Source organism: Neopelma chrysocephalum, unplaced genomic scaffold, assembly GCF_003984885.1.
Source record: "Neopelma chrysocephalum unplaced genomic scaffold, ASM398488v2 Primary Assembly neopelma1_97116, whole genome shotgun sequence".
NCBI lineage: Eukaryota > Metazoa > Chordata > Aves > Passeriformes > Pipridae > Neopelma > Neopelma chrysocephalum.
In genome coordinates, this window is record NW_020925758.1 from 2,445,441 (window position 1) to 2,470,324 (window position 24,884).

A 24,884-nucleotide genomic window follows, 5' to 3' on the forward strand; every position below is an offset into this window, starting at 1 on the left:
TATACACAAGTTAAGAAAGCAACACCAACTTCTAGCACCTTAAATTGCTCTTTATAGGTGGCAAATGATGTAGTCCAAATTAAACAGAAGAGATCAAATTAACTGATTTTTTTTAATCCCAGTTCAATTCTTGGATATATTTGCAGAAAACACAAGCAACATTCTGTGTAACACATGTAGATACTATTTGTACACTGCACAAATTCGAGTTTCAAGGCAGTCATCTTATTCTTTCTGAGATTCCAGATGTGAATTTTCAGCTTTTTCATAACATGGATGCATTAAACATTTATGAGCAAACTTCAGCTTTACTTGGTTTTGCACTCCAGGCAACTTCCTGAAGAGATAGGAAACAGGAAGCTGGGTCAGGAAACAAAGGTCACTGATTTCATGTTTCAATATGGATAACAGGGTTTTGGGTGCACTGCAGCACATTAGCCTTGGAAATTTGTTTTGGGGTGGGAAAGGAGCAAAGAGAGGGAGGAGGAATTCTTATCAGTTCAATGTTGTTAGACTGTTCTTTCATACTAAAAAACCAAAACTGCATGCACAGAACAGCAACAAAAAGCCAAAGCAGACCTTGACTGATAGTGAACTACAGATCGAGACACTTTTTAAAGTCACCACTTTGCAACTTAAAAGTTTTCTCCACATACTGCATGTGATGAGATTGAGTATTACACTGATGCTCAATCTCCAATGCACAGTTTTGGCAACCCCCCTATGTTTGTGAAACAGGCTTAAAGCTTAAGATGAAGGTCTATTTTGTACTCGTTAGCATTCTGAATCTTGAATAAGCTACTGAAACCAAGTAAGCTATTGTGAAACCACAGTACTAGGGCTTCACACAAGATATCTCAGTTGTTTAGGACATGGTGCTAACAACACCAAGGTTGTGGGTTTGATTCCTGTAGTGGCCATTCACTTAGGAGTTGGACTTGTTGATCCTTGTGGGTCCCTTCCAACTCAGAATATTCTGTGCTTCTGTGATCATGTTCTGCAAACAGAAGTGTTTAGGTATTTCCATTGGAATTAACACATGAAATCAACTAGATCTAATTTACTGGAGCATATTTCAATTAATTTGATTAGGAGGATGGAATGATCATCTTTGTTCCAATGGCACGATGCTAAATGTACTGTCTAGAGTGGGAGTTAAGAAAATACCTGGTATGTAATTGCTCTGTGGCTCAATTCCAGCTGGAAAGTTAGTGTTTTCAGGAATGGAATGGGTATAGTCATCGAGAGGTGGCAGCTCCGTTAGAATCTCAGTGTGCCGTGGCACTAGCACAGGAGGCAACACTGGAAAGGAAAAATTCAAAACATTAGTAAGACCCTCAAAATAAATGATTCTGTAAGGTAACAGGAAAAAAAAAAATCTATAACATCTCACAATTTCTTCAGCTGTTTTGAAATTTTGTGAATCTCAGTACTGCTAATAGCACAATTACTGGAAGAGATGGATTCCTGAGGTGCCCCAAGTAAGACTGTTCTATACTAGCAAAGGTAAATCATCTCTGTTCTCCTGTTCAGCCTGGATCATACTTAGCCAGCTGGAAGCTCCTAGTGGTCCTGGAAGTGTTTATCAGGACTATTCAACACATTTGTAAAGATTTTTCAGTAACTTTACTATCAAAAACTCTCAGGGATATAATCTCACGTAGAGATGCCGCAACAGAAAGTCAGAAGCAGTCCTCCTACCTGGTGTCTCCACTCTCTGGTAGTGGTAAGGGTTTACACATACTTCATCCTTTTTAAGATTAAAAGCATATTCACAGTTTTCAATTGCTTTAAGTTCATGGTGGCTGTGGAGGTCTGGCCAGCGCCACAAGCGACAGTAAATGACGTGTGGCAATCCTTTGCGGTGGGACACCTGCAGACGGCCATCGAGGGATCTGGAGAGGAAAGATGTGGAGAAGTGTTTACAGACTGTCTCTTAATCACTCAAGCAACAGAGTACACACACGGGATGGGTAGTTTATCCTCAAATTCAGTGCACTGACACTGCTAGTGACATTTATAACTCTTGTTAAAAGGCTTCAAATGTGATAAAAGTGATCACAGCAAGCAGTGTCTTAACTTATTTTTGAGCTGCTCCAATTATTGCCAGTGAATTTAGAGTTCATTAAAAGCCACTTCAAGTCCAACCAAGTATGACTGCTTCATATACTTTTTCATATACTTTTTTATTTTAAATGCAGAAGACAGTTGTTAAAAATAAAATAAAAATCACACACTTAATGGTCCCTTCCACTGCTAAACCTCAAGGCTTTGTTGTGGCATGGATGCTTTATGGCTTTAAGCATAAGAATTCCCACCGGACTGCAAATAAGCCTATAAGCAGTCAGCTGCCCAAGTGATCCACATGGCAGTATAACTGTAATGCAAAAAGCATGAATGCACATCTTGTAAGGGCTGTACAGTTTATCTTCTTCACCTCATCTGCCTTGCTACCAGCTGAAAATGTTTTGCTAGTTTTAAGACAGACTGCATATGCTTACACAAATGCAGATGTTTATGATTGTTATGGGATGGGAGACAAACCTCAATACACAAATCAAGTAATGTGACATGAAAAAATAAAGACCCTGTTTAGAATTTGCCCACCATTAACTACTGAAGAATTTACAAACAATTCTTTAGTAGCTCCTATCTGAGCCAATTAGCAAGATTTAACTGAAAGCTTGTGGCATACAAAGCAGTTTAAACACTTTGTAAGATTAAGTCTAAAGAATTAAGTTTCCCAACTTTGTTAATATAAATACCAAATCACATTAGAGCTTCCATTTAACAAGTCTTCCCATTCTTTCAATAGCACTGGCGTGAAAAAAGAATACTGCAGAATTAGAGTTTCATTGGTCAAAACATCAGCTAAGAACACTGGATTTCTACACTGGCAAGGAAATATTTTTAAATGCTGTACCATGAGAGGCCTAGGAAGCATTTAGTCTATCTTACAGCTAAAGCATCCCATTACAGACCCTCCAAAGCCAATCCCTCCCACAAGATTTTTATGATGCGAGAGAGGGCAGAATATTCACCTGGTTTGTTCAGAGAAGCTGTAAAGGCCTGTTGTATCCCACTGATCTATCGTGTTTGGTGTACTCAGTCCCCAAATTTCAGAGCAAGTGCTGTGCATAAATTGAAAACAAAAACAAAAAATTGATATGAATATGGAACATGGTTATTCAAAACACCATGATGTCAAACATGGAAAAATGTACAGAATACTTCCTTTCACATAGAAGATAGAGCACTGTTAGACTTGCATTTACACTCACATGTCATGCTATATTTTCTATATGAAGGAGGCTATCAAAATGGAACAAGTGATTCAAGGTAAATGATAAATGTTTTTAAAAGGTGAACAAGTTCTCAGGTTTTTAGTTGATACAGTTGCAATGTTCCTTAAAACAGGCAAAACTTCCTCAGCCTAGTTCTTTACGAAATTCAGTTTTAAAAGGTAGTTTCTGGGTTGGGTTTTTTTGTTTTTGTTTGTTTTTAAACATAAACTGCCCTAGGACTTCAAACAAAGGCCATGTGTATCCAAAACTGAGCATCACAATCTAACATTCAGGTACCACCACTTAAGCATTAATTTTATTCTCCATGAACATACTAATTTGCTGCTTTTCCCAAAACAGGAAAATTCAAACTCTGAAGAAAAACATGTTAGAGCTGATACTTCTCACTGTTTTCTGTACTCTCCTTCATTAAACAGTTAAATATTCTTTCCCACAGTATACAAAATATGAGTGTTTAACATAGTTTTACAGTGTAATATTTTAAAAACTTTAACTGCTAAATTAAGCAGGAAGGGAAGAAGAGATAACCAAGTCTTAACTAAACTGGTTTGAGGACAAGATCACAACAGTAAAGACAAAGGAACCTTCAGTTATAGACACAAATTAAAAGCAGCAGCAGAAAACAGCACAGGACTGTAAACAGGCAGCAGACTCTCAGAAGCATAAATTAAGCTCAGTTCTATCATATACTTGCTCTGTGGCCACTGAAAACGGACAGTTTATTTTATATAAGTTACACACAACTAGATCTTGCACCTCAGAAATGAAGAGAATTTGGCTCACAAGCACCTTAGATCTTTGCTTCCAGACTGGAGAGCCTGAAGCTCAACTGGCTGCTACATTACCTTTACAATTAACAGCCTCTGAAGAGCTGCAACAGAAAGAATCCACATTCACCAAACTCCTGGTTTCAAATCTAGCTGTTGTGATTTAAATTTAAATTACTAAATTTAGCTGATGCGTTCACAAGTTTGGATTGAGTGCTTAAGGGAAGAGAAGTGAGGTAGGTGTTTTCATTTCTCCTCCTTACACAGGGAAAATTCATTAGTGTTATGAAACAAAGGAGCAGACAGCACAGCATTGGACTTAAAATCCACTTTCTAGGCTGACAAACACCCCAGTTCCACAGTGACTTTAATAAAACCTGAGTCTGGGCTACTGGTGAAGGAATGAATAGGTCTTGCCCCCTTCTTGCCTGTACCACACACCTTATTTCTAATGCCATCCCAGGGAGCTGAAATGTCCATGCAATTGAGCAGCAAACCCAAACCAATAAACTGGTTATCTGACCACAAAACATATGTGGCTCAAAATAAAAGTTTTGAGAGCTACTTTTCAGTCAAATCACTTCTGTTCACCATAGAGCTACATGAGCACTACAAGGAGAAGAAAGAGTGTAACTGTGGGCAGCAGCAGCCTGCATTTATCACAAAATAGTATGTTAAATAAAATATGGCCTTTACGGATTATAGACACAAGTAAAATCTTGTACTAGATGACTTTGTCTAGCAGAGAGCAGCAGAGAGCCAGAGATGAAGGCCTGTTCTGACACAGATCCAGCTACTACCCCAAACAAATTGCATCCATCTCTGACACAAGCAGCATCACAGCTCTCCAGAGCGAATGGGCAAAGAGGGATCCTGACCATCACAGCATCAGCGTGGCCTGCAGCCTCACTTTTTCACATTCCACCTTCCATTTCACATGTCTCCAGAAGGGGTGGGCTGCCAGCAGCTTCCTAAGGATAGAAATGGTTGTCCTGAAGACACACAGGCAGCCTGTGGGACACCAGGGAGCATCCCTGCACTGTACTGTGTCCTTAAGTATGCACCACTACTGCTGGTAAGACAGATCATCGGGTACATGCAATTAGAAGAACAATTAGCAGACACAAAGCCTGCTGCATATTAATTGACACAGTCAGCTCTGACAGCTCAGTACCTTTGAGCAATGGATCCTTTCTACAAGGCAGTGCTCCAAAGCTGACACTGTCACACAGATTACATGTTCCCAAAATTGTGGGGTGCATCACTGGTGCAAGCATGACGTGCCACGCATTTGGTTCATAAGTCCTTTAAGATGATACAGGCAAAAGTAAAATTTCACAGCCCTTGACAAAGCACAATGAACAGGAACAATATTTTATATTGCTAACCTCTTCTCTCTATAAATATTCAAACTGTCAAAGCTGACAGCATATTCTACAACCTACAGAAAGACAAACACTATCCTGAAGGGACTGTGTCACAGGGCCATAGCTTGGAATGAAGATCAGGACACCACGGAAGCAGGACAGGCCAAGAGGTACAGAAAAGTGACCAGTTAGAGCAAAACTGCTCCACTAGTCAGCAGCTTACACGATATGCCATCTCCTAGGATGTATAACTGCTTAGAGCTGGCAGTATTATCAGTGTTTTACTGGCAGATCCACACTAGGGCTATACTCCAATAATCCACAATCAAACACTGAAGAGCCTGCAGGAAATCACTGTATTATCAATAAAGTCAGCTCAACACAGCTTTTACTGTTCACTGGAAGAAACATCTGAGGAAATAAAGTGGTTTGTCCACTCTCCTGCTCACATAAAAGATCCATTGCCTACAAGATGCAAGACCGTCCCCCCCTGCACGTCACCCAGGCAATAAATTAGGACTCTTAATATTCACACACACGCACACCAAATCAAAATGAAATTCCTCACAACCCTAAAAACCATACTTCACACATAGCACTTCCATGAAAGGCCACACTATGTTCATTCATACACAAGCAACTGCCTGACAGAGCGTAGGCACGTCTACTCATCTCAGAAAGGTGGTGCTGGAAAGGTGACTGAATTCTGAAAGATGTTTTAACCACCACTAAAACCATCTGAAAGGAAGACAGGAGGTACAGACTTTTTAGTAGTGCAGAATTACAGCCTCAAAATAAATAGGAGTCATTCACTCTTAAATCTACCTTTTTGAAGCATCCAAAACCTCTTGTGATGCAAAGAGTCCTTTCAGTGCCTTAGTCCATCAAGATTTTAGGACTAACATCTGTACTCATAAGTTAAGCCTTGTCTGGAATCATTCCCAGTTCTTGGAACATGATTATTGTCTGCTAGAAGGCAGCTAGGACATTCCCTAGCACCAGGCTGTGCCAATTAGTGTTCTCCCACACAATTCCCAGGTTTGAGACCATTGGGACCACTCGCACTGGGCAGTTCAGATGCAGCCCCCTGCCCTGGTATCTAAGAGTTGGAGACTATGGACAAGGCAGTCCTGAGCCAGTTGGACATGGTGCCTGGGAATGTTCCCAGGCACGTTTAATTTATTAGGAGGGAGGCAGCCAAGACATATCACCATTTCACCTTTAGTATGCAGACTGCCCTCAAACTGCAGTCTAGAAGCACACTTCAGGTTTTGTATTTTACCAAATGGGGGGGGGTTGGTTTTGAACTCACTGTAAACTGAAGCGCTGATAAGCCATCATTGTTTCCAAAATATAATTTGGCTCCTGTGTACAAGATGTATTTAAATCTTTCCTGTGTAGACAGGGCTTAAACATACTCCAAAATACAAGCTTAAAGCTAATATACTTCCTCTCACCAGAGCAGACGCTTGCATAACAAGGAGCATTTTCACCACTGTTCTCAAAACAATTTGGCTGTTGACAGAAACAAGTCAACATTTGGTCAACAATACAACGGCTAGTTTTTTATCTTTTCAACAGGAGCTCAGAACAGCAAATCACCACAGTTCTGTGGCCTCCAGCACTCCCAGAGCAGGCCCGCTTAAATTGTTACTTTTGCAGATCCCACAAAGTAAGTGAATTTATTATAAGGGACTTCAGGGATATAAAACATCAATTTGGCTCAGTTTCCCAGGTGATCCGAAGGTCTAACAAGAGAAAACTATTTCCTAGAGAAAGGAGAAATGATGAAAAAAAAATGCTTGCAAGGAATAACAACTACTCTTTGAGACCCAGGGATTTTTAGGGAAAAGTCAAAGTCTAGCAGGTATCTGATTAAGCTGCTACACACTAAACTTGGGACAACTGGGGTTTGGGACTTTTTGGGACTGACCAAAGGACTGATGAGATGAAGAAAGCGTCACACAAGTTAATACTGAGTGGAATTGAAGCTACTTCCACTGGAGCCTTTCCCTAAACGGAAAGGGTTGCAAGAGCTGGTGTTTCAACTTGACTTTTTATCTGCTTATAGCAGCATCTTAGATCATATGGTACAATTCTGGCAGGATGAATCTTTAATGTGGCTATCAGCATGCAACAGCACACAGTATGCCTTCACTTCTTCCATTTCATCACTTCCTCTAACAGGAAAATCTGAGTTCCAAAAAACCCGCACTCTGAGCAAGAAATGACCTAAACAGCAAAGAGCTGTGGCAATGCTTCGCAATTTTCAGACAAAATGCCAAAACTGTCTTTCTTCAGTAAGATACAAAATAGTGACAGACACGAGAAAAATGTGGACACAGGAAAAAACTAAATATTAAAGATAACCCAAAAGTACTTGTATTCCCTTATCTGCATGACATGGATCATGTCCTCAGTCAGCATCAACAGTACAAACTATCCTAGTGGAGTAACAGTTATCTGTAAGCTTATTACAAAAACGGGACTATCAAGTCCTCATTAAACTACAGATGAATTACTGATCCACCCATGAAGAATGAACACAGACAAACTGACTTCTAATAACTGTGGTTATTAGAACAAACACTCATAAGGAAGCAATATAATTGCTTTAATGAAGTATATCCCTATCGGAGAAATTAACGTCCACATCAAAATCCCTAATAACCAGATAAAAACTACATGGGATGAAGCAGTCTAAAGTGAGATGCTGTACTGACCTTCACAAGTCCAAAAGTACAGATAGGCATCATATCATCTGGAACACACTGCCCAAAAACAAATCCTTGTATTTGTGATATGATTCGATGGTAAAGGACACTGCAAGATAAGGCTGAACAGGGTAAGATGACCTTCACCAAAAAGCACATTAATGTTAGTGTCTGTGACAGCACAGCCTCATCTCAGTCAATGCAGAAAGACAGTTACATCTTGGCTCGCAGCTGCAGGAACTGTTAACTAGAAACTTCAGTAGCTGGAGATGTAGCTACACAGAACAATCCACAATCCCCTCACTGATGTCCAGATGCCAACTACTAAAGCCTACTGGTACTCAACCTAGGCCGCTTAATTAGGATCAGTTTCTCAACACAGCTAAAAGCCAGATGTACTGACTTGCAGATCTAAGCAAGCATGTGCAAATACTGTCCAAATATTCGTGGCCACAGCATCAACAAGCTGGTGCCTATGCACGGCACTGTGCTGCACACACCAAGACATCCCTGCACTTACCATCCCTACACTTCCCCCAAATGCCTTTGCAAAACACTAGATACAACCAGGGATAAAGGTGGTAGGTCTTGTCAACAATATTCATTTTTACAGAGACTCTGTTTTATTTGAGGCTGTAGCTGAAAGAACCTGAAGCCAGCATAGTTTAAACAGTACCCTATGTGCACCAAAACTACCACACACATGCTTAGACTGGTCTCTGTATTATCACCAGTTGTGGAATTTATAACCAATTCTTACTGAGAGATAGAATGAAAAAATAACTATCCTACCACTATATACAGTTTTGGCAATACTGTGTGCTCAAGGTACTTTTTATACTAAATGAAGGGCTTGCAACAAGCACAGCATCGGATGAAAGCAGGCAGAACCCCTTCAAAGATATTTACACGTGAAGCACCAGAAACTCTATGCGGAAATGGTTAAATATTGCCACAATTCATAACTGCAGTTACACTTTCTTCCTCAAAGTCTTGCAAAGTGGAACAGCTGTAGAGGAGCTAAAAAGGCACTGAGTTGACAGCCTCCTCTTTACCTGAAGTGGTAGCACTAGAAATATGACAAATAAAACCTGAAATGCAAATAGCATTCTGCTAGTCAAAGACAGTATTATAGAGAAAACATTATAGAATGGTCTTGGACATTTAATTTGCTTATTTGTGAAGTATTACATTAAGCCCCTAACTTCCTTCCTGAATCTTCAGCATCTTTCAGAATCTGCAGCCACTAACAAGTTTGCCAAGTTCATGCTCAAGGCAATCTTTTCCATTTGTTTTTCTCCTGCACCTTATAATCATGAGCCTTTCCTCCACTAAATCTAATTTGTCTGCCCCTATTTTTTCTGAGGCATTTGTAGTGCTGGAGCTGTGGCTGAAATGAAAAATAATTTCAGCAATCTGTGACAGTTCTCCATTTTATCTGTTTTAAAGCGGTAGATAAGAATGAAAGATAAGTTTTCCAGTTCTAGAATTCTCACGCAAAGTCTTCCCTGTTGCACTGAGCCTGACACCAGTTTTCACTTACGTTTTTACTCAAAGACTAAACACCAAAAATGCAATAAAAACATGAAAGATGATCAGGTTTTTCACTTGAACTAGTGAAGTTACTTAGCACAACCACACAAATATCTTTATACCAACCTAACACTTACCAGGCTTACTACACTGACTTAGGCTCCGGTTCATCACTGATGCACCTAAACTGAAGCTGCAGTCCTGTGAAGACACTGCTCATTACACACCACTGATACAACCTCTGAGAAAAGGCTCAATGAGTTGACTGATGAAAGAACTGAATCCTTCCTCTCACATCAGTTATCTTCTCCTTAATGCAACCGAGGTTCAAGAACAGCTAAGGTGACACACCAAACCTCTGGAGCTAACTCAGAGAGGGTCTTCAAGGTCTCCAGTAATAGGAAAGACCGAACTGAACGGCTTAGGTGTAATAGAGATGAAACAAAGTCAGCAATTTAAAAAGTTCATTGGCTTACATGCAGTATTGTATTCAGCACAGAAAGTTCCTACCAAATCTACCTGACCATGGTTTCCTTAACTCTGGGTTTCAGATGAAAATATGAGTAGCTGCCTTTATATTCTGACTTGATGGTCCTTTCTATACACTAACAATTAGCATTTTACACTATTACAGCCTAAAATGCCTACAAACCAGAGAGCACCTGTCTCTGCAAACAGCCCCTCAGCTAGCTGTACAGTTGCCTGAACAAAAGCTCACTGTAAAATCCAGTTTGGCGGGCCTAAGTGCCTCAGCTACTGAAAGGTATGTTGCTCATGGTCTCTCTTCTCCATGCTGGGGGTAACAGGGGAAAGGTTACTTGCACTATGCTCACTGAGAAAACAAAGTGATCTGTAATAACAACACGAAGTTCCTTTCGTGAGATATCTACCATACTCCTTCTTTGAATCATTTTGCATCCCTGCAGAACTGACCGATGTTTTCTCTTGCATCTCCATTATCCCAAATTACAGTGACAAAATGTCATCTGCTCACTTAAGTGCACGTAGCCAGGCACACACATTCATCTAATGGAATGACTCGAAGCTACAGCAGTTCACTCCTGCTTGAGAACAAAGTGAAGTTACACAGAGGTCTTGATCTCATTTTCTTGCAACACAAAATGCAAAGATTCAGGAATTCAGTATGAAATAATGACTTCTCTTTCAAGCACCTGATAGAGGAATGAGCTAAAACTTAAGGAATATCACATAAAAAACACTAGCGTGAATTCTTCTTAAAAATTATTTACACAGATCTGCAGTGGCACTCGTCCTTAAGAGGAAATGGACAAGGTTCTTCCATGGAGACCATTCTGTGGCAGAAAATCAGACTTTCTACTGTGGGGTAGAAAACCAGACCCCCAGAAAAGTTCTGTTAAAGGGCAGTATTAGCAACCAGAGTAAATAAATATTTACATAAGTAGAGGTGGACAGGCAGTTTGCCATCAGATTCTCCAATTCTTCAAAGGAGAAACAGAGCCTGATAAGTATAGGAAAAGAATGCAATGTAATGTCTAAGACAGCCCTGGACTCCCAGAAAAAGAGTTTTTGCAGAACTGAAAGCAGAGACTTCTCTCTCAGCACAAGCTCAACAAAGCAATGGCAAAACTGTCAGCTGGACACTCAGCTTCTACAACTATGAGACCTTCCTCAAGTGTCTCCAGCCCCTCAGATGTACTTATTTAAGCAACTGGCTTTATAGAGATAATAAAAAAATAAAATAAAAATAAAATAATAAAACTGGTTTTCCTTCTCCTCCAGAATTCAAAATCAGACTTTTATTCTTCAAGCACATGCAACACAGATTACTTGCTCAAAGTGGTAACTGCGCCTTCTCTCCCTGCCTCCCTCCTCCCTCCTCCCCACGTACACATTCAGGACATACTACATCCAAGAAAAAGATATTTATGTATGTGCATATTTAGTGAAATATAAATCAGGAACCATTACACAACTTCTCATCTTTCAGAATGCTTTCACGAATAAAGTTTACATAGAACTTTATAAAGTATATTCAAAATCATTACATCAAATACAAAATGCAGCATCTGAACCGAGGAAAATTACCTAACCTTCCTTATAAATGGATGTATGCTAAAAAATTAACACATCAAAATAGCCAGAAAAGCAGGAGGCACAGGATACAATTAACCTCTCTAACACTGTGGGAAAAGAAAAAAGTCATTGAATAAATCCCATTTACTTCAGATTAAAACTTCAAGGATGTCCACAGGGGACACAAAAGTAGAACGTGATGTACAAAAGATACTCTGTTAAAGCCCAACATCTGAGCTTCCCAGTGCTCCTTTCAGGGCCAGTAGTTAGTTCCTTCCAGTTTTGCAGAGTGCCAGGGCAACAAGTCATCTTCATGAACAGTATATGCTTCTGTTGCCTTTTCTGAAGGCACACTTCTCCTGGTCACATGTGCAACAAACTACCTACTAAGGCAAAAACTACAGATATAAGGCAGGCCTCTTCAAAGCACTTTATGCTCCTCCCTACTCCCAAATCCTGACATGCTAGCCCAGTGCTGCCACAAAAAATAAAGCAGCCAACAACAATCAGTGTTACCTTTATTTTTCTCTCAATGCTAGGAGATGCTGGAAGGATACCACCTCCAAGTTCAGGAGCAATTTTCCCAGGATGTCATGGGCACCAAGGTAAAGTAAAATATTTATTTCTTTTCTTGTTGTCCATATGGTCTGTTCAGAGGCAGACCCTATATATCAAGGAGTCTTTTTACTCTCTCTTAAACAGTCAGGTGGGGAGCAGACCCTGAAAAACTTCTGAATGGCAAGGTCAAGCAGCACAGAGATGGTGTTCAGGACTGAGAAACAAAAGACATGCAGCACAGCTCAGCCTTCCTCAAGACTCAGCAGGGAGCTGGCCACAAGTCTTATGCTCAGAGACCAAAGATGTGGAGCATGCAAAAGCAGCCTACGGAAATCATGAGCTAAGAGCTTCCTTGGGAAACTTGCCCAGCAGTTCCCTCCTCTCAAACAAACACCACAGCTTTCAGCAGCTCTGATCTCACAAATGCTGAAGCAGACTTACTGGAGATAAGAACCAAAGCACAGAAATACTCCTCCTAATCACATGCTCAAAACCAGCCACAAAACCAGTGACTTCTACATGCCCTGCATCTAGTGAAGATGACAAGTGCACAACAGCATTCTCAGTGGTAGCTCTCCAGAGACTTACCAGGCATGGGGTGGAGGGAACCCAACAACAACAACAACGACACAAAAAAACCCAACCAAACCAACCAACCAAAAAAAAAAAACCAACCAAAAAAAATTAAAACCAATCGAAAAAAAAAAAGAAGTAAAAACCTATTATCCTGTGGACCCACTACCTCTGAGGATGTGGATGCTTATGCTTTAAGATGGCATTCCTGAAATGGTAACTTGGAATTCCTGCTCTCATTCATTACAGTACTGTATCTAAAAAAGGTTTTCCGACTGCTGCAGTTTCTCATAGTATCTTTAGAAACTTAAACTATTCTACGATAATAATCAGGTAGCGGGTTGAGATGACACCCAGGGCTCTGTACCATTCTGAACAGACCTTAAGAGACTCAGAAGTGTCCAAGGACACACTACCTGTGTATAAAGACACATCCATCACAATACTGGCTGATATATCCACAACAAATTGGTTTGTTAATAGCAGAGAGAAATCTCACAGATCATATTTTCAACAGACATTAAAAAATGACCTTTATCTCAAGTTCTCTAAGCACTGTTAGTCACAGTAGGTGTGGTGAAAGCTGCTCCCACAAGCTCACAGGTACAGCTACCAAGCAAGGGCCAAGTCAAATAATTTCTGTCGACCAGTCCATCATCCTCCAAGTGGGTGAGTGGCTGATGCTGCCGCTTGCGTGGGCTGTTCTGCAACTCGTGGACAGCTGAGAAAACACGAGATATTTTGATTAACTTTCTCAAACTACTGTGTCCACAGTCCTACAAAAATATGTTAACTTGGCAAGAACAACAGTTACAGGTTCTTGTAACACTTTTTTTTCAAACTGATGAATTACACACCCATTTCAAGGAACAAACATGCACAGGATATACAATGTGATGTGCTCAGTGCAGGGAGGTCACTACACTCCGAGTGACCCTGCTGCAGCCCAAGCCATGCACACCTGGCAGAAAACTGGTGAAGCAGAGAATACATTGACCTTCATCCACATCTCTGTGAAAACTCAGGGAAACATCAAATATTACACTACTAAGGCATATGGTGTTTCCTACAAGGTATTTCAAAGAAAGTTAAAAGATTGACGCTCAGAGGAAGCTTCCCCAAGCAACATACTGATGGAAGAGAACTGAATGGTACTTGTGCCATTCACTGTTTGCTAAATAAATACAAAATTAAGTCAATGATGTTACCAATACTCCAGCAATGCCCTTATTTTATGAGGAATATTAAACAAAATCCACAACTAGCAAGGAAACCATAAAAAGGCTTGAAGAGTTTCACTGTTCCCACGCAAGAAACCAGTTTTTTATTTATAAAATGCACTTAGCATGTTTGCTGAGATATTAAATTGCCATGTGCACTTTTGCTAAGGCAAAATCAATAAAGTAATAGCAAAGCAGCCTAACCAGAGGCCTCTGTCTCCTCAGGCCCAGAAGAGAATATGGGAGCCCATATTAGGTAGATACGCCAACAGAAAAGCTGAGTATGCAGGACACCCCTAGAACAAGAATCAAAGCCTGTTTCCTGAGCTCAGGCAGAAAGGATGTGTTAAAAGCATGGCCCAGTCCTGAAGTCTTCGACATCTTTCTCATGATCCACACCCAGGACACGCACCTGAAGACGATGCCGACAAGTGCTCTTGCCTCACATGCAATTGCTTAACAGTTAAAGCCCTTTCCCAGGACACCCAGCAGCTTCTTTTTCTCACTCCACCTACCAGGAGTCAACCCTGATCTACCAACACCTGTTCTCTGCTGAGGTGGCACTTGCCCTGCTCTCTCTTTCTCTTTGTCCTCTGGCAGCCAAACAGATGAAAGTTTCAAAGGCTCGAGGAACATCAACCAAGTAAATGGTTACGTGGCTTCTTGTTGGCAGGAGAGCAGATTAAATCCTTCTTGGAATGCCTGTGGTTGTTGGCCTCAACATGGAAGGGCTCCCACATGATAAACAAACACAGTGACACTGGACTCCAGTAAAAATGTCTTATCATCGAATAGAGTATTACAGAATTTTTTACATGGCTCCCACCAATGCAGCTTGCAACAGGTGCAGTCACTTTACTAGGTCTCCTGTTTTCCTTCTATATTGAATTGAAAAAGGCATTTTGATTATTAGCTTTGTGGAATTCATCAGTATGGGCATACTTAAATTCTTTCCCTGTTAAGTTTATATTCAAGTTCCCCCTCCTCCCCATAACAGAAGGGGGTATTTAGGACAGAAAGACAGAAATGAATTATCAATGAGCTCTAGTGACTGAAGGCTGTACTGGTGTAGGCTTACATGAACACAGCAAGGTTCAGAAGCCAGTCTTAGAAAATGCAGGTGGAGTCCCTGAGATGAACATTTGATTTATCTATTAAAGAGAAAAGATTTTTTTATACCAAACACCTGAGAGTCAAACACCATTTCAAACATGACTTTCAGTCTCACAAAGCCGCAAGATTCCGCGTCAGTTCATATCAGCCTTTCTTCATGTTCAAAACTGCAAAACTACAGCATGAATCAAAATTTTTTAAGTATCAGAGAATCTCAACTTGAAGCCTCCCACAAAACTAAGGGGAAGCAAAGACCTGTTTAGGGAGGTAACTCACTAATTCAACTAACCAGTAACTTGAAATTCTGCATTTAAGCAAAAGTCAAAGGGTATGCTTCTTTTGCACCACGTTTTTCTCTATCCAGGACCCAAGAAAACAGACCAAGCATCCAAAGAGATGGTCCATTTACCTACAGTTATGAGCAGAGATTTTAAGTGAAAATTTTCACCTCTTCATCTACTGAAACTTGCTTTTACATTTTGTAATGAAAAGCCACGATTTGGAGGATCTTTTTCTGAACAAACGCTGAAGTCAGACCTCTGTGCAGCCCTTATTCAAGGGGATTTCCCCAACTTCATTGTTCTTCTGCCAATTTCGAAGCATATGCAGCGAGATGTGAACCTACTCCAGCTCCCGATTGTTCTCTTGCATCCTGCCAGTCAGCTTCAAACAATGCATTGTGACAGAAGCCAAAGAAAGCTGCTCATGATGAGACTATGGCATTGCACACAGTAAATTTTAGAAGTTTTCCACCAATCAGCGCAGCAGCCGAGTCAGAGTAAGTGAACAAAAATAAGGAGTAAACAAGGCATGGGAAATTACTTTTATTAAATTAGCAGGTGTAGATTACAAGCAGGATTAAATCAGTAGGGAGCCTATTAACCAGCTATTTGTGTTCAAAGCTGCAGCGGCAAAGAACTGCAGTATCTTGTTTATCCCATAAATTCTTCCTGGACTAACAGCCTGAGCTACAGATTCAGGAAGTTTTTTCCCTAAAATTGGGCAGGTTGTCATAGAACATTCACACTAGTAAAAACAGCTCTCAGGTGATTTGTTGCAGTACCAAGAAAACTAAATTGGCTGACTTCTACAGAAGAGTATAATAGCTGGATATAGACATGAATTACCACAGCAAGCCAGGGAACACTTTTGCATTGACTGGGGCTGGGTACAGACAGATTCCTTTATTGAAGAAAAAATAAATACTATTTATGAGATAATTTAGGGGTCAGTATTGACAGTAAAGCACAGTCAACATATTTTTCTTGAGTTACTAATACATCTTCTTAATGGCAGCATGAACTGCCATACACAGACATCACTCTTCCTAGTTAGAGCTTTCTACCAGAATTGACTGAGCAAGTAAGTCACTAAAGTAACCACAAGCAGCTATTTTTCATTTGCCTAAAACTCAACAGCCCCAGCATCAGTTGGATAACCTGACAATTAACTGCATGGAAAAACTGAAGCAAGCTTAAACACTTATTTTTGATTCTGACTCTTCCTGCTTCTTATCATTAAAGCAATCCTAAGGAAAAGCAACGGTAACTTGAACATAAAGAAATCTCACAAATTCCAACAGCTCATTTCAATTTGCTTTCACATCACTGATACTACAGCAGAAAAAAAATACCTTAAAACTCACTCTGTAAATAAATAATACAGCCTACAGAATGAGGTGAAGGTGGCATTATCACAAACCTTACGAAAAAAAATCATGATTTACAGACTGAAACATTACAGCAAAGTAAAAGCTTCTAAGGTTACCTGAGAAAAAACAGCAGAGCCAAGGCCAGAATCCACATCCCCCGAGCCTTTATCCAGTGCTCCGGTCAGTACACAAAATAATCCCCGGAATTCAACATTTTTTCCTCCTGACTCGAGAGACAAGCTCCTTTGAGCTATACAGCATTTTGCTACTGGCCAAGTATCTTGCACATTGATATTTTTACACGTTGACCTAGCTCAAACGACACGCCAATACTTTCTGCTTGGCATACCAACTCTAACAAATTATGTGGGTAAGTCACATGGCTTCCTGAATTGCACGAGCTTAAAACTGGCAGCCCTAAGTATCTTTGTTTAATACTCTAAGACTTCCTTTTTCAGGATGACATCATTCTAAGATGCTGTAACCTGAGCTATGTCTACACTACAGCTTAACCTTAGCTACAGCAATTCAGTCCTTAACATCAGCCACAGCTGTGCCAAAAACCAAGTGAACAGTTATGTTTTAGTTACATAATTAAACCTTTAGTTTATAATTAAACCTCACTCAATTACACTGGAACACAACTGCTACTCTTAATTTCAATCGACAGGGACCTTAAAGCTCATCCAGTCAAACTCCCTGCCATGGGCAGGGACACCTTCCACTAGAACAGGTTGCTCCAAGCCCTGTCCAACCTGGCCTTGGACACTTCCAGGGATCCAGGGGCAGCCACAGCTTCTCTGGGCAACCTCTGCCAGGGCCTCACCACCCTCACAGCCAGGAATTCCTTCCCAGTATCCCATCTAACCCTGCCCTCTGCCAGTGGGACAACATTCCCCTTATCCTGTCCCTCCAGGCCCTTGCCCAAAGTCCCTCTCCAGCTCTTTTGGAGCTTCTTTATATACTGGAAGGGGCTCTAAGGTCTCCCCAGACACAGTGGAGAATATCAGGAATAAAGCCTTACTGCTAAATGGCCAGTCAAGTAGTAAGTTTAGTAGAGGAAAAGCATATTATGAGAGAAAAAAACCATTATCTTAAGCACATATTCATTCTGCATCCTATTCTATATATGATATACACTGACGCTATGAATTAAATAGGAGAAAGCAAAAAAAATTAACTTTAGGTTATGACAGTATTTAACTTCTTGGCTTACTCTGCTTTGACCATTCACTGCCCTCTGTCACACCCCACCCATGATGGCTCCTCTCAATAAACAGGACCTGGAGACACTTTTGACCAGTTCACAAATGTTTTTACTAAGAAATGCTCAACGCACTGTTTTCACAACAGGCTTCAAAAAGGCATTTATTTAAAGTCTCTGAAGGAAAGCACCCCCAAGTTATTCAGCTCCTTCCCTGAGTTAGCATATAAAAAAATGTATAATTCAGGAATACTAATACTAGACAAGCTGGTATTTCCACGTGGTTAGTTTGTCTGAACAGACTCCTTTCTTCCACCAGCATAAAGAAATTGAGAAATTTGTGAGGGACCACCAGTTATCTACATCTCAAGTTTAGTTTTTGATAAAACAGGCTGAATTGATTTCTAAAGTAGTATTAAAGAAAATGCCTAGGAGTGCTTTTCAAACAGATGTAGGTTATATTACCAACACTGTCTTATTGACTGCTAAACTTGAGTTCAGAAACTAAATTTCACAGAGACTTGAAGTCAAACCTCATGTGAATTTTTATTTCCCATTATATGTCCATGCAGCATCTAAAGGTGTTCTGCAACCCAGAGTTTGAATGTGTCATTTTGCACACATGTAATTAGTGCCAGCATCCTTTTGTCTATAAACATATCCTTTAGTCTTTTACACAGAACAGAGACAATATTTCAGTCCCATCATAATTATGGGACTGAAGAGCAAGGGCAGTTTGATCCTCCTCCTACACAGTTCCACTGAGCGCATCCAAAGTATTCCCAGCACCAGATATCATGGGGAGGATCGGGGTATTATGAAGCTAATCTTGGCCAACACTCCTCAACATCTCAGCTCTCTCTTGCCTTACTTCCAGGAAAGATCTCTTTGGCTTTATTTTAAAGCATTATTTTTATTGAAATTCCAACAAGAGAAAAGCAGAGGGGCCTGCGCTTCATCCTCAATAATCCTGTCATCAGAAAAGGGAGTCAGTTTATCAACAAACAAATTACAAGCATGTTCCTCCTGTAATCTCAGCAATAAAAATAGTACTTCAGTGAATTCTGAAGTACTGTCTTAAATATACTTATTTTTGAAAGCTGAAGATGTTCAACTGTCTTGAAACATTTAGAGAACCAATTTACATCTAAGTGAATCCCTCCAGACAGAGATATAGTATGTGGTTTGAGGACATTCTTTATATATAAAGCTATGATTAAACATCAATGTCCATCCCCCAACTTGAACAGAGAATTATCCCAGCTCTGCTACAAACTATCCAACAGTGCCAAGTTCTGTTTCTGGGAAAACAGACTTCACCTCTGTCTGGACAGCAGTGTTATTTTAGGATCTACTATGCCAATCCAACTGCCTCGTGCTGTCCTCTTTGCTAACTCACTCATTGCTTTGCAGATGTTGGGAACTCTTCTAAAACAGCTTCCAGAGAAACTTTCCCTCCTCCCCACTTTAACTCTTGAAATCACCCATCTCCTATGGCTTTAACCCGAGAAGGAGCAAATTGATTTCTGTATCGCTATCCTCCAAAGTAACCTATTTTGGGGAAAGAAATTAAAGCTTGAAAACAATCTATTCCAGAAGCCACATCAGCTTGACAACTCTGCTCTACTGGTGATCAAAAGCATTCTCAAAAGTAGGTTACTACATGCAGGTATGTGATCACTTTCCTGACAAATATTCCCAAGGAATTGAAGAAAACACACTAACTGATGGAACAAGTTCTATTCAAGAAAAACTGTACTCTTTACACCTAAACTAGAAATTACTTTTTATTCAGGTATCTGAAGAAAAAGGCATCAAAAAGCTGTAATTTTAAAATATTTGTTTGCTCTCAAACAGCAGTGCCAACCAGTTGTCCCATCTTTGAACAGGATGTTTCTTTGGCCAGTAGAAGACATCAGAAATACAACAAAATTAAGACATATTGGATTTTTTCCAGGACACCATAAGCAAATATAAGAGAAGTAGTAAAATGTCAACAGCATTACTCACTTTAAAATCAAGAGCAGTCCTTTAAGCTCAGAAGTCACATGGGAAAGAAACTCCTGGATATTTAATTTACAAAAAATACCACCTAAACAATAAGTAAACCCCAAAACACTACAGCGTTCAGAAGCAGTCAATATATATGATATATATAATATATATTACTATATTTTTACTTTCTTAAGGAAGAATCAGGATGTGATTGGTTGGTTCCATGGTAGCAGTTTAAAAAATTACCAAGCTTCACTACTGGCTAAAGTTAAAAATATACAAGTTTGGCTTTAAAATATTTGAAAGATTACTTTATCCTAACAAGCTCAAAGGAATACCAGTGTTAGGAAGATGGTCAGTAATTCCAACTAACCACTTCCTTGCCTGCTTCACATTCCCAGCACTCTCACAATCTTCCACATTCACAAAACCATGGAACCCATTGTAGGGTTTTTTTGACTCTGGATGGTACAAAAATTCAGAATTCATCTCATATTGGAAGTAGAAGCCAGGTGCCTTATAAGTTTAACTGTGGACTGAAAATGCCACAGATCATCTACACTGTTGATGTCAGGATATGAGCCCCTCTCACTCTCTAAGTCAGAACTGGGAGGCTGCAGAAAAGGAAGAAAAGACACGCTTCTGAAAACAATAGCACAGGGATGCTCTCCTCATCTTAAATGAGGACAGAGAGCACATTTAAGACTACATTCTCTGCATACATACTGAACTGCAAGAAAAAGCATTTTTCAGATAATATCAAAACTAATGTCAAAGCAGGCTGCAAAGCAAGACCTTGGCAGGAGCATTAGCCTTCACTCTGCTGTGGAAGCAACTGCTGCATTTCACCTGAGACTCTACAGCACCTGTGCGGTATCAGCACCCCAGCAAACAATCTCTAAATTGGGATTGAAGAAAATTGATCTTAAAACCTTACTTCAGCCAGAAATCTGCCAGATGGCTTTTCATCAACAGTCAACATCACTTTGCTCTTGCAATGTAGTTTAATATGAAGCAGCAATAAAATTTACCTCCTGTGCAGAAACTCAGGTCCTCTCATTAAAGCTGAGAGTCAAGTGTTAAGTATCATTCCACACATACAGTATCAAAAGCAAGTTTACATAATAACTGTAATGTAACTACTACTATTAATGTCAACAAAAAATTATTGACATTAACAGTAGAGAGTTTAAGTTATCAATCAGGAAGGTGTTTGATGATGCATCAAACCCTTCTATACTACCGAGACGAGTACACAAACACACGGAAAAAGAAATCAGAGGTATACTGTTATAGATGCATGTTTTAGCTGTATCCTTCCTCATAACTATGAATAGCTTTTGCCAGGGCACACACTAGAGCTATATTCAAAGCTAAAATAAATGAAAGCTAGAGATGCTGGGAGTGATGGGAGGCACCTATTTATCCTCCTGCATAGACTGGAAGAAAAGAGAAGGTGCACCTATGCACTGAGTGGTTTCATGGCCCAGTTCAACACCGTATCCTGCAGACTGTGCCAGCAGTAGAACAGGGACATTGCCTGCAAGGAGATGAGATAAAGCAGTGTTTTGAGGGTGCAGTAACAGGTAAGAGAAAACACAGGGAAAGATGGACTCTTCTGGGGAAGAGTCAATTGTTTTGACATGCTACAAACGAGGATTACACCTGCCTGGGGAGTTCTCCATATAGGCAGGTCATCTCCATTATTACTTACCCTTCATATAAGATTAAAAACCTCATACAGTTGTCACATTACCCAAATATTGGCATGGAGGCAGAATTAAACCTGTGATACAGATGAACCCAGTTACAGCTCATCCCTCACCTTTTTTGCCTTTTTTCAACTTTAAAAACACAGGAGATACCACAGTCCAGGTCAACATTAACTTAAACCTGACCTGACTAAACTCTCTTATTAGTTGTACATTATCAGGCATTTCACAAAAGCAACTCTTATTTAAAAGAGTTTTATGGCCTTATTTAAAAGCAGCAAAAATTAAGCATGAAGCACATCTATACTCTTTTTAACACAAAAAACCCACACAGCTGATCACACCAAAATACTGGGACGCTGAAACCAGTTATTTGTGTTTCCCCACTTTGGATTCCAATACTCTGTGCTGTCACCAGTGAAACTACTTTTTAAATAATAAAGACAGACTATGAATATGCCAGTTGATTATTCACCACACGGCACGGCTTGATTCGTAAAATGCTTGGATTTTAGCCATCACTAGTTACAGAGTATTTATGGAACCTTGTCTAGCGAAGATATTCCTGCACATGACATCTAGTGAAGACACCCCTGCAAGGGGGTTGGAACTAGATGATCCTTGAGGTTCCTTCCAACCCAAACCATTCCAGGATTCCATGATCCAAAAGAAAAATCCAGGCTAATAAGAATGAAACTGCTCCACTGGAAGAAGGATGTTCATGCTTTTGTTTCTCACTGACTGCTTCTTGTGCCTACGTCAAAACTGCAAGGGAGAGCATGAAGACAGGATCTTAAATGCCACCAAATTCATTATGTATTTCAGAAAAGTGAACTCATGTGCCAATATTTAGTTTCCGAATACACAGGGATTATGTGATTAGAATCCCACTGGCTTGCTGGGAGGATTCAGCAAGATAACTACAAATTACTTAGAGGGCTAGTGTCAAAAGGACCTCCGTACTTATTTAGCCTCTGCTCTAGATTACTGACCCACTTATGAAGAGCTAAGCACCCCTGCTGTGCAATGCCAACACCCACTCCATCTGTTTGCTTCTGCTTTCTCAGAACCTCTATTAGTCTCATAAGAAGTTGTGTTAATTACCACATGAGCAGCTTCTGTGTAGTACACACAGGATCAGCCTCCCTTAGTGTGCAGTCACCTTGACAAACCACACAGAAGCGGCACAACTCTTAGCTCAGCACGATTATGGATGACATACAGTAAGAAATGCAGATTCCTGAAGAGGTGATTTAATACAACTTCTGTTCAAACTGCTCTCAGTTTTGAGAAAAGCTTGTAGAAGTTTAGCTGCTTAAGGTTTCAATGATGAAGAAAGTATACTAGAGTTTAATGCTGCATCAAACCCTGGAAACCTCCAAGGGGACCAGAAACTTGTGAAACCACAACTGAAACTTCTGTAGAGGGAATAATGTGAAGAGTGGCAAAGAGAAGCATCCCACAACACTTGTCAGTATCTACACCAGATTAAACAGCATTAATGAGTAAAACTAAAGCTGGCTAAAAAAACCCAACACACATAAAACCCCTCCCCAAGCAGAACAACATTAGGAAAGCTAGCCCAGCTGTCACATCAGAACTGCATCTCAGCAGCTCGGCACCACAAACTTCCTGCTGACTAGGAAGGAAAAAAGTTTCAAATTCAGCATTTTATTATTTATCCCTGCTGATCTGCAGATCTTTAAGACATTCATTAAAGTGGGACTCAAGCAGTGGTTTCATTAACTTACTAAATCCAAGAACAAGAATCTCCAAGAAGTCATTACAGTACTGAGTTGACATTCGTTACTTCTTGGGAACCCAGACTACTGCTGTCAAATTGAAATAATACCAACAGTTCAAAAGCCAAGTATGAAACTCAAAAATTCTCTAAAGCACTGCTGGCAACCCTGGTATCATCTCACCTATTAATACCAAAGCCATTTCTTAGTTTAAAATTCAACCTTGTATAATAGCCAACATCACTGAAGAGCTCTTCCTGGTTTACTCCCAAGGTACTCAAGAGGAGTGAAACCCAGGTCCAGTCCTTTTTACAGCTGACTGGAGGATAGAGGAGAACAGTACATCACAGCCCAGCAAGAACTGCTGGTCACAGAGTACAGCACAGCTTCTTACTCCATTTTAAGGAATTATTTACTATGTCTACTTTAACACAAAAGGCCATGCAGGCATACTACTGCTTAAAAATAGTGATCTATTAGCCTATTGTCTGGATCTTCTAAAAAAATTCAATGTAGACAACTATCCTTCTGAAGTAGCAATATTTACTGCCCCAATATCCCTGTGGGAGAGCTCTAGAAAGTCTAAGAGCTCTAGAATCTAGAGGCCCATTTTGTATCAAGTGAATCTCTGTGAGGCAGATTTAACTGCTGTCATATGAAACACCTTCCAGTTAAGCACTTCATCTTTGTCGTAGCGAAGAGTTGCTAAATACACAGAGTCATCTCAATAAATATATATCCCTACAGGTTCAAATCTTAGTCTGCTGATATACACTAAGACAAGAAAGCACTAATATTTTATTATTGATTGTTTTTCACCTGGCAAAAGGAAGAAAGCAGAAGGGAAACTCAGAGGATTTTGGGACTACTCTAGAGAAGAAAACACAAGCAGAGGGCAGCATTAGAAACAAAAGGTGAAGGGAAGAGAAAAAGAACAGAATTGAAGTAGCCATTCATTCAGAGCATACTCATGCCTTTCTCAGACAGCTGTGTCAAATCTAAAAGAGAATGCTGAAACGATTATCAGATAACAGCTATAACACATTTGATATATGGAAATCATTACTGACACCAGTCAGATCTAGTTTGCGCTATGATTAGTACAAAGTATAAAAGTAGCTGGGATGAATGTGCTCATACAGAAAAAAAGTTCATAAACCAGACACATTTTGTCTCCCCTAGAAATCATGTAAGTGTCAAGTGGCTAAGTGCCCAGAATACTCCTGTGCCACCAGATCCTCCCACTTTTTCATAGAAAAACACACCTGTGAAGTGACTTGATATTTCTGTCACACATAACGAGCTTGCTTGGGCACCTCAGTGGGATTTCTGTGCAACATGAATCGAGAGCAGACTGCATTATACTTACAAACAT

General features: G+C 40.1%; 1 protein-coding gene across 3 annotated transcripts in view; it reads right to left on the minus strand.

The window, feature by feature from the left end:
- The window catches only part of SMAD2 (SMAD family member 2), a 49,504-nt gene that overhangs the window by 12,754 nt on the left and 11,866 nt on the right, over positions 1–24,884 (minus strand). For 2 of the 3 annotated variants that reach the window (XM_027671637.1, XM_027671638.1), the window contains exons 3-5: positions 3,042–3,131; positions 1,702–1,895; positions 1,168–1,302 (exon numbers count right to left, since the gene is read on the minus strand). In XM_027671637.1, coding sequence (XP_027527438.1) covers positions 1,168–1,302; positions 1,702–1,895; positions 3,042–3,131 — 419 coding nt within the window. The remainder of the gene's footprint in view (positions 1–1,167; positions 1,303–1,701; positions 1,896–3,041; positions 3,132–24,884) is intronic. The other variant, XM_027671639.1, reaches the window with a different exon arrangement.